We start from the raw sequence: 17,960 nt of genomic DNA on the forward strand, positions 1-17,960 counted from the left end.
ACAGAAACGCTTAATCAATATTCGGAATTCGGCTCAATTTGAGTATTTGACAAATCAAAATCAAGCAGTGAGATCAGCGAATTTAATTTATATGTTGAAATGTTTCAAGTTATTACGAAATGTTTCATTCTATGTTTCACTCAAAAAAAACTTCAATTCTAGATAGAATTAACAAAAGGGCGAATGTCGGAAATGTGAACAAAACGAGTGAGAGTTATGTTTTGCTGGGTCAGCATATCCAGCTTTTTACGAGCCATAATGGCGGACGTGCTCGTAATATTTTAACAGCATTTTCAACATTTTCCTAATACATGACACGTTTTTTCCGCGCGTTTACAGTAAAATTAAAAGAATGTAGGGAAAGAAAACGAGCGATGTAGGGAAATGTCATAAATGTTGCTCATATATTACGAACACGTCCGCCATTATGGCTCGTAAAAAGCTGGATAGAAAAATCAACTCTCACTTGGTTTGTTTACGCTTGCGACACTCGTCCTTTTGTTAGTTCTAGATGTACTAGCGTGTTTAAGCAGTTTCACATTTCGTTTCCCAACGATTACGATAGAAATTCGATCGGAGAATAAAATATTCGCTGCTTGCAACTGGCAACCAAATCAAACCACCAAACCCAAGTAACAACGTTATCTGAATTGCAAGATGGCTATTCACAGGTTGGTTTAAGACAATCAAAGCTGCATAAAGTAAGCACTCAAATGGTGTTTAAATAACAAGTTTAAATAAACAAGCTTAATAGCCAAGTTAATAGCGGATTTTTCTGCTAAAGAATCTGATTCTAAACAGCCATAAACATCAAACCGTTTTACGGCTGCTTAAAGGTGTTAAAGTGTAGAGTGGAAGCTTTCCTTAGGCTCACAGCTTTCAAACTACTTTAATGCTGCTTAAGTGTGTTAAAGTGGCTTTACAAACTTCTACCAAGTTTTCTTTCGGTCGAGTTTTCGGCTTACAGCACACATACATAGAATTTCGCATTCGGCTGGCAGCAGTTATCGACATTATCGACTGCTTCACGCTAGGCGGGCTAGGCTTCAAGTGTACCGTGGACCCCCCGTTCGTTTGACCGTTTTTAATCTGAACATTTTTTAATTTGTACCCCGCTGATTTGCACGACGTGCAAATTAAAAATGTTTCAAATGTCATTTTCAACATGGCATAATTTTCTTTCGCAGACAATGCAGTTAAACACGATTTGTTTGTACTGATCTAGCGTGTTTAATCTGTTTCACATTTCGTTTCCCAACGATTACGATAGAAATCCGATCGGAGAATAAAATATTCGCTGCTTGCAACTACCAACTAAATCAAACCACCAAAACAATAACAAAGAGCAGGGCGGCCAGTTCATACAAGTTTCAGCATATTTAGGGCTACTAGTTGTTCAAATGAAAAACTAACCCCGTTAGTTTGCATGAGGAATCGTTCAAACGAACGGGGGTCCACTGTATAGATATTCTCACTGTCTGTTCTGCAGATGTAAATGGGGCGGATCATTCGGTGAGATCTATGGATCAAAAGATGGTGGGTTCAATTCCTGGAAAAACATGCATTTTTAATTAGCTAGCTTTACTTATCCAGCTTTTTACGAGCCATAATGGCGGACGTGTTCGCAATACAGCCTGAATTCGTTAATTGGGCCACGACTGCACTCCAGCTGATTCGCTAATTGGGCCGACTGACAGTTGTTAGAAATTTCTAAACTCGAAAATTCCATACAATTTTGACATTCAAGTTGTCACATAGCCCAATTAGCGAGCACCCAATTAACGAACCGCCCAATTAACGAACCACCAATTAACGAAACTTTGCTGTACAGTGGACCCCCGTTCGTTTGAACGATTCCTCACGCAAACTAACGGGGTTACTTTTTAATTTGAACAACTGGTAACCCGAAATATGCTGAATCCTGTGTGAACTGGCCGCCCTGCTCTTTGTTATTGTTTTGGTGGTTTGTTTTAGTTGGCAGTTGCAAGTGCGAATATTGCATTTTCCGATCGGATTTCTATCTTAATCGTTAGCAAAACGAAATGTGAAACCGATTAAACACGCTAGGCCAGTACAAACAAATCGTGTTTATGTGCAGTGTCTGCATACATAAATGATGTCATGTTGAGAATGACATTTGAACTATTTTTAATTTGCACGTCGTGCAAACCAACGGGGTTCAAATTAAAAAGTGTTCAGATTAAAAACGGTCAAACGAACGGGGGTCCACGGTATTTGAACAGCATTTTTGACATTTCCCTAATACATCGCACGTTTTCTTTCCGTGCATTCCTTTAGCTGGATACGAATTAATGTTATTCGAAATTAAAAATATCGCGTTCGATAATGTTCACGGCAAAATAAAAATGGCGCGCTTTATTTTTTTAAATTTAAAAATAGATTTTTTTGGCTGCATAAACGTTGGTGAGGCGTTGATTAAGCGACTGGAAAAGCAGATTGCAAAACTATTTCTTGTTCTAAAAATAGAATTGACAGCATTGCGCAAATTGGCTATTTAAAAGTGCAAAAAAGCTTCTATTAAGCTTTATTGCAGCTTCGAAAGCAGATATTAACCTGAAGTTTGATAAAATCACCAGATTTAGATGTTTAGGAGCTGAAACCTAAACCTAAACGATCGTTCAGCCACATGTTGAATAAAATCAGCTATAAAAGCGTTTGATCAGCCTGAAATTGTTACTTGGAAAACAATAACAAAGAGTAGGGCGGGCAGTTCATACAAGTTTCAGTATATTTAGGGTTGCTAGTTGTTCAAATTAAAAAAATTGTTTGCACGAGGAATCGTTCAAACGAACGGGGTCCCTGTATTTATTTTGCAGAAAGGTGACCAGTATTATATCCGGCTTTTTACGAGCCATAATGGTGAACGTGTTCGTAATATTTGAACAGCATTTTTGACATTTCTCTAATACATCGCACGTTTTCTTGCCGTACATTCCTTTAGTTTTACCGTAAACGCGCGGAAAGAAAACGTGCAATGTATTAAGGGCCAAACAGAATGCTGCGTCAACGCGTCCGTCATCGTTATTCTGACAGTTTTCCCATGGGTTTACTGTCAAATTGACGCTGACGGACACGTTGATGCAGCATTCTGTTTGGGCCTTTAGAGAAATGTCAAAAATGCTGTTCAAATATTACGAACACGTCCGTCATTATGGCTCGTAAAAAGCTGGATATTATCATCAGTTATTCGCAATATGGTCTTCGGTGAAATGTTATCCAGCTTTTTACGAGCCATAAAGGCGGATGTGTTCGTAATATTTGAACAGCATTTTTGACATTTCCCGAATACATCGCACGTTTTCTTTCCACACATTCCTTTAGTTTTACCGTGAACGCTCGGAAAGAAAACGTGCGATGTATTGGGGAAATGTCAAAAATGCTGTTCAAATATTACGAACACGTCCGCCATTATGGCTCGTAAAAAGCTGGACACAAAAACATTATTTTCTCGTATATCCGGCTTTTTTTTGAGCCATAATGGTGGATGTGTTCGTGATATTTGAACGGAATTTTTGACATTTCCCTAATACATCGCACATTCCTTTAGTTTTTACCGTGAATGCGCGGAAAGAAAACGTATGGTGTATTGGAAACACCCCTCTGGCAGACAACGATGTTTTCGCCGCCAACGAGTGTGTGCGAAAATGAGATAGCATGTCAGCACTGCGTTTCATTCAACTGCCAGCAGCCTGATTTGGGCCCGCTGTCAAATTTTGAGCCCCCGACATGCTGTCGCTGACGTTTACTGCAGTTCGATATAGAGATGTCGATGGGGTGATTGGAAATGTATAAAATGCTGTTCAAATATTACGAACACGGATTATTCCGACCGCCATTATGGCTCGTAAAAAGCTGGATAGGATCGCATAAAGAAATCAATATTTTAAAAATTCATTTGCTTATTTTTCCAGAATATTTTGAAGCTAAATCACAGAGAAAAATCTCTGTGGCAAAATGTCTGATTTGCCCCGACATCGCTTATTTTAAACACTCATAATTTTTGAACCACGGAGAAAAAAATTTGGTTAAAAATATGTAACCGTTCTGGATGTTTGGGTGTATGATGTCGGTAGCAGCTAACTGGCACCTTTATCTCATTTGCTTTGCGTTGATGAGAGCTAACATCAGGCGGGCTCAGGAGTCGTGGGCCCCACTGACAGCTGAAAAGCTAACTGGCGTGAAGAGTAGCGAATATATGATTTCTCGTTTATACGCTAACGCTAACATGTTGGCATCGAAAACATGGCTGCCTGCCAGCTACTTGGTCGGTAGTCGGTGCGATGTTTACCTGTTTCAACTACCGAAATATTTCGAGTACCGGACAGTCGGTAAGTCCTTTCTAAATATTATTCTAGCATATAGCTAATCGCCGATTTATTTTGTTTGAATGTTGCTCTCCAATTTTTGACAAATTTTTCCAGATTTTCAGTGAAATTGCTTTTTAAACTGGAGCCGTTTTCATTCAAAACGTGAATTTGCAGAAACGAAAATAAAGGTAATACCAAATGACTGTTACTTTATTACTAGAATTTGTGCTAAACCGTTATTTATATGTACAGTTTAGATTCTCAGGTTTAGTTTCACCAAAGACGTTTCAGCATGATTATCGATGGCCAGAAATCCACTAGCAAAACTACGCTGCTCAAGTTGATGTTGATGCGTGCCTGGAAAGAACGCTGGACCGATTGTCAGTGGGGGATCAACGTAAAAACGGTGAGTCTAGTGTTCATCGTCACTTGTTTCCCGTAGAGAGGCTTCTAGTTCCTTCAGCAAATGACGCTGCCGTGGTGTCACCACGGTGGGAATGCAAATTTTTACCTTTACAATGTGATGCCCGTGCTCTTGCGTGGATGTGTCGCGGATGCCTTTCCCGGCGATTCGAAACTCCGCATTGGGTTGCGTCCCGGGTGTGATGTGTACGTTGAACATTCCGTTGATACCTTTGATGGGAATGTTAGCGCCTAGAATTGCTTGGGCGAGAGAAATTTTTTCGGTTGTGTAGATGTCCAGGCCATTTCGTTGAAAGCGTTCAGCGTCCTGTATGTTGAGAACAATGTTGATCGAACGCTGGTGACCAGGTATTCGAGTTTTTATGACGTCCCGATTGGACGATCCTTTCGGTATGTTTATCATTAGCGATTGGGGCTTCAGAATGATTCCTTTACCGTGGCATTTCGGGCAGATGAGCTTCTGGGTGGAGACGGTTCGTGATCCCTTACAAAACTTGCAGGTCGTATAAAGTTGGCCATTTTCTGTTTGTATCGCTTGCTTGCCGGTACCTTGACAGACGCTGCACGATCCTTCAGTGTCCTTTGGTGGAAACGTGCCCCAAGCGCAACACTTGTCACACTTGGTACCGATGGGAAGTTTGATTTCCCGTCTACTGCCTTCGGCAGCCTCTTTGTACGAGATACTAAGGACAACGTCTTCATAATTCAATTCGTTCACATTCTTCAAGGCTGTGGTAATTGATTGACGCCGGTTCTGAGTAACATTTCTAAAATGATGCCGGTAGTTTTGTTTACCAATGGCGAGACATTATTGTAGGTTGTAATTTACCGATAAAGTTCCGGGTTCAGTGCAATTACGCTGTCGCCTTTCTTGTATTCATTCATTAGTGCCTCGTATGCTTCGGTAATTTCTTTGAACTTTGTTTCATCCTCGGGTCGGTTCAGGTCGGGATGAAACTCCTTCGCTAGTGAGTAGTAGGCATTTTTTATATCTTTAAAACTGGCCGATCGTTGAACACCAAGAATACTGTAATAATCTTTGACTATTGCTTTCGATTCCTGGGGTCGCGCCGTAGGAGCTGTCGGCGGGCGAATGTACTTGAACTGGGGCTTAGAAGGAGCGGCAGCCGCTCCACGAATGTACCGTATTAGTCCGGAACCGAGCTTAAATTTGTCGATCATTGTGCGATAAAAAGGGTATTATTGAACCGGTCCAAGCCTTCCGAAAAAATTTAACATTGGATGACGTTGCTTCGCAGATGGCAGTGCTTGCTGGGATTTAAGAGCTTAGAGATAATTCAGAGTATTGCATTGCAATTAAAACAATTTAAACGAATATTTTTAATTTAAATTATCAATGGAATGCCAAACAAATGTTCTTTTCCAAAACCCTTGAAAAAATACGACAATCCCCAAAACATTCTTTTTAGCACTGTTTGAAATTAAGTAGGCACCATATTTTTTCCCGCCTTACCATATGTAAGATATAGGAGTTGTAAATTTTCAGCTGAAAATTTGAAATAAAATAAAAATTACTAAGTACGGTACCTATTAGATGCCCAAGCGTTGTTCGTAAATTTATTAAACAATGTTTCCTTTTTCTTTTTGATATTTTATCGTTGTAATACAGGTGCTGACGCGTGGTGTCAGCGGTGATGTCTACAACCTAGCGGATTGTATCGTACAGCAGGCCGTCGTGGGATCTGGCGCAAATACGGTTGGTCCTAATATGATCTCACAACTTATTGTATATGCGTCTCTAACACGCTCGTCCTATTTACATTCCAGCTGTTCCTGTCCTATTTGAAGCACTCGCTGTGCGCCCACCTCATCTCCTATGCAGCCGTTTTAAAGCGTATCTCAAAGTATGAACATTTTGAGATGTCTCACTGTTTGATCGCATTGCTTGAATTTCTCGAATCCATTATCGGAGGCGTTACCTGCCGTGGCAAGCAGGAGGAAAACCTACTGACCAATGCGATGGTTTCGTTGGTCTTTTGGTTGATGCAAATCTACGAGCACACGATCGAAACATTCAGCGAGAACCGCACATTGACGGCCGAACAGCAGGAAGTGGTCGAAAAAATGGCTCACGTCCTGGAGCGAATTGTTCAGAGTCAGTTTCTGCTGGGAGTTGTGTATGTTGGTCGGTTTGAAGATCCCGATATGTTTAGCAAGCTGGAAAAGAAGTGTGCTGGCATCGACAATATTACGGTTGCTTCTGGGTTCGTTCCCTTACCGGTCAGTCAGAAGAATACCACCGTTAACGATTACATCCGTAAGTTGGCTTGCATCGATTGCGAGACCTTAGATATGAAAGAATTTGATAGCAAGAGTGTTGAGGCGATTTCCTACTGTTTACAACCGCTAATAGCGATTGATTTCATCCTCAGTCCAAATTGCGACAACCAAACTTATGTGTCGAAATTTGTTGCAATTCAACGGTTGAAGGGATACTCACTGTCCCGGTTGTACTACGAAGTCATCCGTGCCTGTTTGGTATGCCTCAACAACGTGAATGGAACTTCCCGGGAGCTGTTTGTCTGTGCTTTCACATTCATCAAAGTTCCGCACATTTTGCGGCAAATTCATTTTCAATCGCGCCTATTGAATCCAAACGAGTTCGAAGATGCCAAACTTGATTATTCACCGGAAATTGTCGAAGCATTTGAACTGTTGCTGCAGGATGCTCCAATTTTAGATTTTGTGGACGCTAGATGCGTGTGTAACACGATCGAGTGTCTCCTGAATGAGATGCTGAAGCACCATCTGGTCAACGAACACTATCTGAAGATGATTGTTGAAAAAAGGGGCATGATTACTGCCGGACTGCAGAAGCTAGAGTTGACCACCAATCAGCATTCGATTGTGAAGTACGTTTATAGAGCAGAACCGCCTCTGGTGGGTATCCTGAAAACACTCAATGCCGATTATAACAAAAAGCAGGAAGCAATGCTGGGAGTTTTATGCCAAGTGTTGTCTGGTAACAGCCTTGAACTGATCCTGTCGGTGGCCACCATGGAAGGGAAACTAAAAACGTTCGTTTCCGGACTGATTAAGTGCAACGAAAACTCCAAGCAAGTGCCGGGAGAAATGGGCAAACCGGCTATGACTCGTGCCGCTCTGTTCGATGTAACATTCCTGATGTTGACCTTCATTGTGCAGCACTACGGATCGGAGGTGGTCCTGAATGAAAATAGTGAATCCTTCTTCGAAGATTGGGTCCGCAAGTGCATGATTGAGAAGCACAAATCCAAATCACCCATGGCAATGGTTAGGTTGTGCGACCAGAACAAGGTTGACGAGCTGATTGTGAGTCTCAATTCGCCGGAAGGACTGAAAGCGACTACGCTGAAGTGGCAAGATATTTGTGCTAACATTCCGGGATTGCTGTATCAGGTTCTGCTAGCGTGGGAAAACGAAACTCTTTCCACTGGAGAAATCAAGAAATTTTTGGATAGTCTGAAGTCTCGGTTCTGTTGTTTTTCAATCTGTGCAGCTTCTTGGCTGTGCGCTTACATGCAAATCGTCCGCCAGGACGAGCTGCTGAAGCCAATGAACATGGTACAGCAGTTTCAGACGGCCGTTAATAGCGAGGACATGTTGCAGCAGGAAAACCTCAAGGAACGGCTAGTATTGACCGTACAGATAGTGCGTAAAATGCAGCAGGACTTTCAACGTTTACCGGGAGCTAGTTTGAAGTTAAGAAGTATGTTCCAGTCACAAAACCTGGTATCGCAAGCTCCATTGGAGGAGCAATTTGAGGAGGTTTGGAAAAATGTGGTGGAGCTAGGCTGGTTGCCGATCGATTCAACATTGATTTTAGAGAATCTGCTCCAATCCTGTGGACCTTTTTGGTTGGTCGATAAGCTTGTGCAGCAGATTTACCACTGCAAGTATGTCAGGGTAAGTTGCGCTATGGTCTAAATATTGAGATCCTATGTAATATTATATTCTTATTACCTCAAGGATATGAAAAAAACTATGGACATCGTTTTTGCTATCATGCATCTGGATATCGAAAGATGCACCATTGCTTTACTGTCGCAGCTTGTGCCTATGATGTTGCTGAATAAACTTCAGTAAGTATAAACCGTTTGCTTTTGAACAATTTGAATGGACAAGAATAATCAATACAATCAATTGCATACAAGACAGACCGATATATAAGACAGACCGATGAACACGAAACACGCTAGACTGATGAACAAGACCGGACGATGGAGATTTCAGCGCACACCTGATGATCGAGGTGATGGGTCTAAGAATTAACAACATTACCACCTCCAGGAACATGGCCTAGTACCTTCCAGTAAACCTGGAGGTCATCAAATCAGACAGAAAAACAGATCGACCACGTTTTGATCGACTGTCGGCACTTCTCAGACATCATTGACGTCAGATTCTATCAAAGCGCTAACATTGACTCGAACCACTACCTAGCGATGGTTAAGATGCGCTCGAAACTCTCTGCTGTAGATAACCTCTGGTACCGAGACCAGCCTCGGCTAAATCTCGCGCGGTTTGACATCGTTACTTACTTACTTACTTTACTTATGTACTGTAGTCAAATGAGCATCTACTGAGTTAAAAAATTGAAAATGAAGCCTGGTTTCCAGTTTTGTCTGTTCACAAAAACAGCTCATATAGCATTTTTCATCAAAAACACCCGCCTCGCTTTTACTTTTCAGAATCTCAGAAATCATCGACCCGTTTTCTCGTGTGCTGGCGAAACTGTGCGTCTACTGCATCATTGCCACAATGGAAATTCCGGTACCACTGACGAAAAAACGGTCCCGTACGGCACTGATCGCCTCCGGCGAATCGGATGAACTTGACGCGCTCTGTCCGAATGCGAAAATGCGCAAAATTGGTTCCGAATCGTGTGATTCCAGCTCGAGCGACTTCATGCTGGAAAGTGCCCTGGCTGCCCGGGATGGGCCCGGCAACCTGAAGGAACCACTGCAGAGTTGCCTTCAGGCACTGTTCAAAACGTTCGCGCAGTACATTGTTTCGGACGAACTTTCGCCGAAGATTTTCTTTATGTTCCAGTTTCTCTCGCTGCTAGTCGAGGTAGGCAGCGAAAGAATCAAACCGGTTCTGAAGTTGATCCCGAACGGATTGATTCAAAACATGTTGAAGATTAACGCCACCGATGATATGACGGTTGGGTTTATCTTGAGGTTTGTATTTGTTTTCTATATTCCCCCTCAATAAATTAAATATGCCGTTTTATTCAACAGATTATATGACCTCAATACAGCATCGGGCCGACAATTTGCAATGTCAGATTTATGTTTATTCCGAAACATTCATATGCGCAAGGACAGTATAAAATTGTAAGTACCTACTTATTTATTTTCAGTTTATTTTTACAACTGGACAAAATAAAACATGTTAACAATACTAGAAAATTGCGATGATTCTGCTTCACCCAGTTCGTAGTTGATTATCACTCCTTTGACTGTGCTGGCTGGATCTGCTCGACCTGCTACTGCCTCCTGCACTGGCAATTTCCTGTACTGCCTCTTCCCGTCGTCGCTCTTGCATTTCGATCTCCCGATTAACCGTTTCTACTTGTCTTCTAAGTCTACGACGGTAGTTATAGAACCCTATACCAACGACTATTACCAGAATTGCCAAGCTGCCTAAAGCCATACCAACGATTGAAGCCACCGTAAGCTCAGCTGCATCGTTTTGGCTGACCACTGCCTCTATCGTTGTGTAGTGTTCCATGGTATGTCCCGCTATTTTCCCCGCACAAATCCATTGTCCCACATCCGAGTTACTGACAGTTTTCACAATCAACGAACAAAATCCATTCTTAGGATCATGGCTAGGGTTGGAGTAGTATTTACCTAGAATAGCATTATCGGAAGCAACACTTTCCTCGAGGCTAAAGGCTTCACCACTTGGCGGTACAAATCTACAGTACTGTAGAGGAGTATGTTTTGGAATCGAGGAGCATTCAATGAGCATCGCTGTTTCCAAAGTGGCATGCACGTAATCCTCCGTTCCAATCATCTGCGAAAGACTTACTCTAACGTTTATGTACTCCGACACTTCCAACGCCGAAAAGTTGCTACTACCAACGTGGCAACTCCACCGTCCTGCCATTTCAGTTGTTATCGGTTTCAATTTAATGCCGCAATCGCCCATTGCCAGTGAAATGCCACTGTACCAGTAGTAACCATCTTCGTTTGTCATTGAGCTTTCCGATACGGAATAGATCATTCCAGTGGGGTCTTTAAACCAACAATAATCGAGTGGCTTATTGGCATTGCACTGTAAAATCATGTCCGTCCCATTCAAAACATTCACATCTTCCACCGCTATAATAGCTAGTCCCACTTCAATCTCTCTGTTGTCAACGATGGCACCGGAAACCTTTATCGTTGCTTCATCCCCAAATCCAACTATACACTTCCACAGTCCGCGATCGATGGCGGCTGGTTCTTCGATCTCCAGTCCGCAGTCTCCGGCGGCGAATCCATTCCCACTGTAGCGATAGCGGTCCCAGCCAACTCCCTCCAGCATGTTTAGTCCCAAGCTGTCGGCCAGCCGCAGAAAGCGGCAAAATTTGATCATCTGTTTGCTGCTTACGTAGCGAAGGTTACACGTCAACACTTCGTACTCGGCTGCCCGGTGAATCGAGGTTACTATTTGCTCCTCTGAAAGAAAAAAGGACACTTGGGTTAGGGTTGGCCATAAGAACATTGCAAGAGGAAGAAAAATGGCAATTAAAGGCGTTATTCAATTCCTGAGAGGTTTTTGACAGAAAGTTTTGGTTTTGGACAATTATAAAATGTTAAGAAAACCATACATCTTATAGGAAATGAGCTATAATTCTTCCATGTCTTCATTGGAGTTAATGCAGCAAGGCCAGTGACGTGACATGGCAAATCTTAATTCACTGCTATTCGCGTTGAGACTCAAGTCGACAAGACTGTAAACTCAAATCGAGACATGTAACTCGAGCAGTCGTCTCCATTCCACTCGATCTTGGGTCACTCGTTACTAATTTGTCAGATGGCTCAGAAGCCGCGAATCGATTTCGACTTGGTCGAGCCATCTTGCACGTCAAGTCCCTCTTCTCCTGGTGCTGACGAAGTTGTTGAAGAGAACCGTTTTCGTCGCACTGCCATCCAGCAACATTACGACGTGCTTGGCCCACCGTAGCCTACCGAGTTTCACCAGACGTACCATGGGAATCTTTTCCAGGCAGTGCCTGTAGTTCGTGATTCATACCCCTTCGTAATTCTCCGCTTTCAGTTTTTACTTCGCCAAATGTCGTCCGCGCAAATATGCGTTTTGTATATTATCAGCTTCATACGCCGGTGTATGCTTCTTGTTCGTAGCGTTTGGGTAAAGTAGGCCCGATTTCCCGCTTGAATGCGCCGCTGGATCTCTTTTAACTAGTGTTGTTGTACGCGGATCTAAGTGTTTCCAAATACACGAGCTCATCTACCACTTCTAGGTCGTCGCCGTCGACGATTACCGTCCGTGAGAGAAGCTCAATTTTATGCAGGCATATCCATGTATTACCCTTTCTTTTTTGCCATAAGATTTAGGTCATCCTTTCCAACGTTGATCAGTACCGGAGTTCTCATGCTTTCGCACGAAATAAATAATGCCTTAACGTTCAGTTTTTCAGGTCAATCGGCACGTTTTTGCACACAAGTAATCAACGTATCCAACGTAAGATTTGCCTAGTTTGTTTTTGGGTGCCGTAACTAACGTGTCATACGAAGCTTAGCTAGTTCTGCACCAGCCATTAACTTCCTGCCAAATCAGATTCTGGATATCAGCTCGGCTATAGACTTGCTAGCGGCGGTAGACGGCGAAAGATGATCTAAGAAAGCACTTTATAGGCGGCGTTGAGAATGGTGATCGCTCGATAGTTCTCTCATTCCAACTTGTCGCCCTTCTTGTATATTGGTCATATTACTCCCTCCTTCCACTCCTCCGGTAGCTGCTCTGTTTCCCAGATCATGACTATCAGCCGATTCAGACAGCAAGCCAAGCTATCCGGGCCCATCTTGATAAGCTCCGCTGCGATGCCATCCTTGCCAGTTCCTTTGTTCTTGATCTGCTCTTTGATAACTTCAGCTATTGTGGGGGTCGGTACATCAACATCATCCGCCGTATTGATGTAGCCATTCTCCCTGCTGTCTTGATATTCCGTCTCGGCGTCATTTAGGTGCTCATTGTAGTACTGGTTCCGCCGTTCGATCACCTCACGTTCATCCGAAAGATCCTTCCGTCTTTACCTCGACATGTTTCGGTTCGCGGCATTAACGCGGTTTCCTGAGAGCGATACAGCTGTTCCACGTCCTCGTACTCCATTTCTTCCAGGCGGTGCTTCTTATCCTGGAAAAAGTGGGTTTGTTGTCTTCGTTTCTGTCTATATCGTTCTACGTTTTGACGGGTCCGCTGCTGCAGCATCGACGCCAGCACCTCATTTTTCTCATATAACATTCTCTGGCATTCCTCGTCGACTCCTCTCAGCGAAACCAATGGCAGCTTTGCCTTGCGCCGGTGATGGCTGCTTTAACCCTATCCCAGCAGTTCTCGAGTGAGGCTTCATTTAGCTCTCCTTCACCTGGTAGCGCAGTGCCTTGCACGTACTCAGGAGCGAGCTCAGGTAACTTGAGTCGTTCCAGATTGTACCGTGGCCATAAGCATGGACAAGTTCTTAAAAACGACGACGGAGGAAACGAATGTGGGTGCTGCTGGAGGCAAAAAGGATACCTTTGCCAAGAGTAGTAAGCTGGCGAGATCGCCGCCAGCGAAGACAGGTAGCCCCCTGTTACCAGGGGCGCAACCCAAGAAAGGAAATCGGGGGCACAGCCCAAAAAGGGAAGCCCTCCGAGAATGGGAGCAATACCGAAGAACAAGTCGACTCCACCAAAGTCTGACACTCCAGTTAGAACGCCGGTGGCTACTGCTGCTAGCTCAACCAAGACAGCGGTAGGAAAAAGTCAACTGAGGAGTTGGTGCACCCTCTTGCAGCGAGAGTTGGGCTCCCTCCAGCCAGTAGGAAGCTGAAGGAAGCCAAAAGGTTGGTGGAAGAGTTGTCAAACGTCCACCTCTACATTAAAAAGCTGGCGGTGAGCCTCCGTTCTACCGTCATAGCTGCCGAGGTGGAGAGGCAGGAGCTTCTGCAGCGATGCGAGATTGCCGAAGCTCTGGTCATAGCCGCTAAGGCTGTGGCCATGCCTAGTCAGGCGCGTATGCCGCTTGCCAAGCGCAAGGTGGCTACGCCCGACCATCGAATAACGCTGGTGGCCAAGAGGCAGCGGACTTCGGACCGCGCCTCTTCCGGCGAACACGCGGAGGCGGTCCCGGATGGTGCTGCCAGGACCGGGGATGACAACTGGCGGGTGGTTATAGGCGTAAACCGGCTAAGCCGAAACCGAGCGAGGCTGCGACTGAAAGGCAAAGCCAAGGCGGGCCCATAAGCGCGACGCCTTAGTAGTGAAGCTGACAGGTAAACTGTCGTACGCTGACCTACTCCGCAAGGTTAGAGTGGACTCCAAGCTGCAGGAGCTTGTGGCCAACGGGGTGAAGATCCGCCGAACCCAGGCTGGGGATATGTTCTTCGAGCTCAAAAAGGACCCAACGATCCAGAGCTCGAACTACAGGGAACTGGTTGAGTAGTTAGTCCCTGGGCGAAGCGGGCCAGGTCAAGGCGCTGTCGCAGCGTGTTCTTGTCGAGTGTAAAAACCTCGACGAGATTATGACGGCAGTTGACCTGAAGGATGCTCTGTGGGATCAGCTTAATGTTGATGTGGCACCCGTAGACATCCGGTTGCGGCGAAGGCATATGGCGATATGCAAACCGTAACCTTAAACGTGCCAGAGGTCATCGCCAACAAAATGGTAGGCTAATGGTAGGTAGGCTGGTCAGTCCGTACACGTGCGCCCAAACGGCGTATCGAACGCTGTTTCAGGTGTATGGGCTTCGGCCATCGGGCAGGCAAGTGCAAGGTCCTTGGTCGGTCTAAGTTGTGCAGGCGGTGCGGCGTAGACGGCCATTTCGCCAGGAGATGTACCAACTCCCTGGTGCTTGCTCTGTACAGCCGAAGCAGGAAATAAGCATGACACAGGTGGCCCACTGTGTGCGGCTTATAGGAGGGCTTTGCAACGATAATGGTGCAGGTTATACAGATTAACCTGAACCACTGTGGCACGGCACAGGAGTTGCTTTGGCACACGGCAGCCGAAGCGCGGTGCGATATTGCCATTATCGCGGACCCCTACCGGGTCCCCCGGGGCGGCGATAATTGGGTATTCGACAACGGTCGGATGGCAGCGGTTGCTGTGATGGGTAGATACCCCATTCAGGAGGTGGTTTCGTCCGACCAAGAAGGGTTCGTGATTGCTGTGGTCGATGGCGTCTGCATCTGTAGCTGGTACGCTCCACCTAGGTGGTCACCGGAGCAGTTTGACCTGATGCTAGACGTGCTCACCGACGAGCTCACGGGCCACAAGCCCGTTGTCATTGGAGGAGACTTCAATGCTTGGGCTATCGAATGGGGTATCAGGTGCACAACCCCTAGGGGACAAACCTTACTGGAAGCTCTGTCCAACCTGGACGTAAGTCTGGCTAACGTGAGAACCGTCAGTACCTTTTCTAGGGAGGTACAACTATCGATCATCGATATCACCTTCTGCAGCCCAACGTTGCGTGCCAACATGGGCTGGAGGGTGTCGTGATACCACTATGCCCAGGACGGGGCATCCAACGAACGGTTGTCGCTTCGTATACTGGTGGAGTGATACCATTGCTCAGCTCCGCTCCAGATGCCACAGAGCGAGAAGGCTAGCGCAGAGGGTCCGGACCGATGCAGATGCTGAAGCTCGGGGAGTCGAACTTAGAGTGGCCAGGCTGGCGCTCAACAAGGAGGATAGGCGTAGCAAGAAATCCTGTTTTCAGGAGCTATGCCGCGATGCGGAATCAAACCCCTGGGGTGGTGCATATCAGGTGGTGATGAGAAAGATGACGGGTGCATCCGCTCCGCTCGTAACCTGCCCCCAAAAGCAGAAAGGCATCGTGGAAGGGCTCTTTCCGCAACACGATCCAGTTTGGTGGCCTTCGACCCCGTACGGTCAATCGAATGATGTTCTCATTCCGGTCACGAATGAGAAACTCATCGTAGGATAACCAACGTATTTTGGACCCCATCAGCAACTGTACATAATTTGGACACTTACAGCAAAATCAAATGGAAGCGTCCAAATTATGCACAGCTGTTGATGGGGTCCATAATACATTGATTACCCTAATTGCCAGGGTTTATTAGCTTTCGAAAAGCGAAATAAGGCGCTATAGCCTTGGCTTATTGCGGCCGGACTTTTGGTCTAAATGGCATAAGTTCACATAAGTATAATTTCTCAGAGACGGGTTGGTACGGGACGTCTTCGTTTCTTCATCCCCTGCGGGCTTAGAAATGCATCTATGTATGAATAACTTATTCACACAAGATTCACTTCGTGTAATCGTCTTTGTGATAATACTTCACAGTTGGCCTGACCCGTTAAATGTTTGTAATATCTCCGATATTTTGCAAATGTCAATACAGGCAAGAAAAAAAACTAACAAGGGGTAGGTTCAAAAACGTAAAAAAGGCTTTTACGTAAAACGTAAAAGTGGCTAAGAGAATACAGGAGGGGAACTGACAAAGGGAGATGACACATTCAAATGAAGAAAAAGGGGTTTGTTTCTTGCATTATGAGAATTTTACTATAACAGATGTACAAGTGACTGTGTGATAATGGGGCCCCGATTTTAGATATGGATTGAACTAACATGGGAGAAAATTATTATTTTGTTATTTTGGGCATAGAAATGAAGCAACAATAGGATGTTTTTAATAATTTTGCTTAAAAGCGTGATGAGAACACGAACCGAAAATGTGCATATGTAAAAGTATTACTTTAATACATGCATTTATCACCCTCATTCTGTATTCCGGTGGATTTCGATTGACTTATTTCGAACGAATTGTTTCGCCCATTCGATTTTGTTGACCCATTAGCATTTAAACCAATAATTACTCCATCGATTTTTACAGTGCTCATCTGGTTCCATCCACTCTTTTCTAATTTTAACGAGATGCAGATTAACCCAATCCGTCACTGCTGTGGGTGGCTTATCTCTGCGTAGGAGTGCAATATGCAATAAATATAACTTTGACGAAAAATAATTTCTTATCGATTTAGCCAACCTACCTTTGTGCTGTATATCGACACCGAAATGCATCTCCCGCATGTACCCTTGAACCCCAACGATCACGTTCCATCGACCGCTACCGGTCGGGTCCATTTCGTTTGCATCCAACGAACAGGTTTCGTACGACGGAACGTCTCGGGTTTGCGTTTCGGTATTTCTCAGCATGTAGCAGTAGTCAGTTCCTTCCGGGGTAATCTCTTCCAACCCATCGATCGAATCCCTGAAACCCGGATCCGGTACGACCGGCGCATCGATAACGCTGATCATCGATACACCCCGTACGAGGGTGGTACCGCGCACCAACGTTAGTCGCCAGAATCCGGCATCCGCGCGGGTGATTTTCGATATTTTTATACCACACTCGTTGGGATCGACATTTAGCTGTCTGCTGTTTTGATAGGTGCTGTAGTTTAACGGCTTAATTCGAGTTTCCCGGTACTGCCTGAAAGTGGCATGAACGTCGACGTCTTCTGTGGAACCGGGTTCGCGGTACAAGCAACGATCGTCGTCATTCATCGAGAGCAGTATCTTCAGGTGGACACTCTCGTCCACTGCCACCGTTACGTTCGTTGGGAAAACGTAACCATTTATGATCACGTTGCTCATGAGCAAATTGTCGGATGCAACTGCAGATGATTTAAACATTTGTTGGTTCGATTTAGTTGAGTTGCAAGCAACGGGTCACACATTTGAAGCTCACCAGAGGTTACCGCAAAAATGTAGAAGACGAGAATTTTCCAACTCATAATCGGTTGAGCTCGTGTCCTTCGCCACAGTCTGTACTGCACTGCCTGTCGATAGACGAGGTAACTATTGAGATTTTCCAACTAATCTTTTTATCTGTCTGTACATACGGTTATCGCTGTCTGGCAATCGACAGATTTAAGAGTGGTTCAATTATTTACGGATTCGGTTTAGGGAAGCATGGGGTAGATTAATCTCAGTCTTAGCCAGTCCAGTCAGTTATTTTCGGA

The 17,960-nt window shown here is 44.7% G+C and overlaps 2 protein-coding genes across 3 annotated transcripts; one reads left to right on the forward strand and one right to left on the reverse strand.

The window, feature by feature from the left end:
• The first annotated feature begins 4,402 nt into the window (after positions 1 to 4,402).
• On the forward strand, positions 4,403 to 10,139 carry LOC128734132 (mediator of RNA polymerase II transcription subunit 24). 2 transcript variants are annotated; one of them, XM_053828163.1, is made up of 7 exons: positions 4,403 to 4,516; positions 4,581 to 4,734; positions 6,382 to 6,468; positions 6,540 to 8,657; positions 8,721 to 8,833; positions 9,443 to 9,934; positions 9,995 to 10,139. In XM_053828163.1, the coding sequence occupies exons 2-7, from the start codon at positions 4,621 to 4,623 to the stop codon at positions 10,092 to 10,094; spliced, it is 3,024 nt and encodes a 1,007-aa protein (XP_053684138.1). In that variant the 5' UTR covers positions 4,403 to 4,516; positions 4,581 to 4,620; the 3' UTR covers positions 10,095 to 10,139. The 2 variants fall into 2 exon arrangements, with proteins under 2 accessions (XP_053684138.1, XP_053684139.1); XM_053828164.1 differs by having other exon boundaries at positions 4,586 to 4,734.
• Positions 10,140 to 10,181: 42 nt separating this feature from the next.
• LOC128736636 (uncharacterized) lies at positions 10,182 to 17,732 on the reverse strand. Its single transcript, XM_053831123.1, has 4 exons — positions 17,687 to 17,732; positions 17,426 to 17,612; positions 16,986 to 17,389; positions 10,182 to 11,422 (listed from the first exon to the last, which is right to left on the reverse strand). The coding sequence occupies exons 1-4, from the start codon at positions 17,730 to 17,732 to the stop codon at positions 10,182 to 10,184; spliced, it is 1,878 nt and encodes a 625-aa protein (XP_053687098.1).
• Positions 17,733 to 17,960: the final 228 nt, after the last annotated feature.

This window comes from Sabethes cyaneus, chromosome 2 (assembly GCF_943734655.1).
Source record: "Sabethes cyaneus chromosome 2, idSabCyanKW18_F2, whole genome shotgun sequence".
Lineage (NCBI taxonomy): Eukaryota > Metazoa > Arthropoda > Insecta > Diptera > Culicidae > Sabethes > Sabethes cyaneus.

What these genes read in the sequence shown, in the direction of transcription:
- LOC128734132 (XM_053828163.1), top strand. Translation starts at nt 4,621, where the DNA reads ATGATTATCGATGGCCAGAAATCCACTAGCAAAACTACGCTGCTCAAG. An exon ending in ATGTTGCTGAATAAACTTCA is followed by an intron (nt 8,834 to 9,442) that starts GTAAGTATAAAC and finishes TTTACTTTTCAG; the next exon opens with AATCTCAGAAATCATCGACC. An exon ending in ACGGTTGGGTTTATCTTGAG is followed by an intron (nt 9,935 to 9,994) that starts GTTTGTATTTGT and finishes TTTATTCAACAG; the next exon opens with ATTATATGACCTCAATACAG.
- LOC128736636 (XM_053831123.1), bottom strand. Translation starts at nt 17,732, where the DNA reads ATGAGTTGGAAAATTCTCGTCTTCTACATTTTTGCGGTAACCTCTG. An exon ending in CATTTTTGCGGTAACCTCTG is followed by an intron (nt 17,613 to 17,686) that starts GTGAGCTTCAAA and finishes AATCATCTGCAG; the next exon opens with TTGCATCCGACAATTTGCTC. An exon ending in TGTCGATATACAGCACAAAG is followed by an intron (nt 11,423 to 16,985) that starts GTAGGTTGGCTA and finishes TTTTTCTTTCAG; the next exon opens with AGGAGCAAATAGTAACCTCG.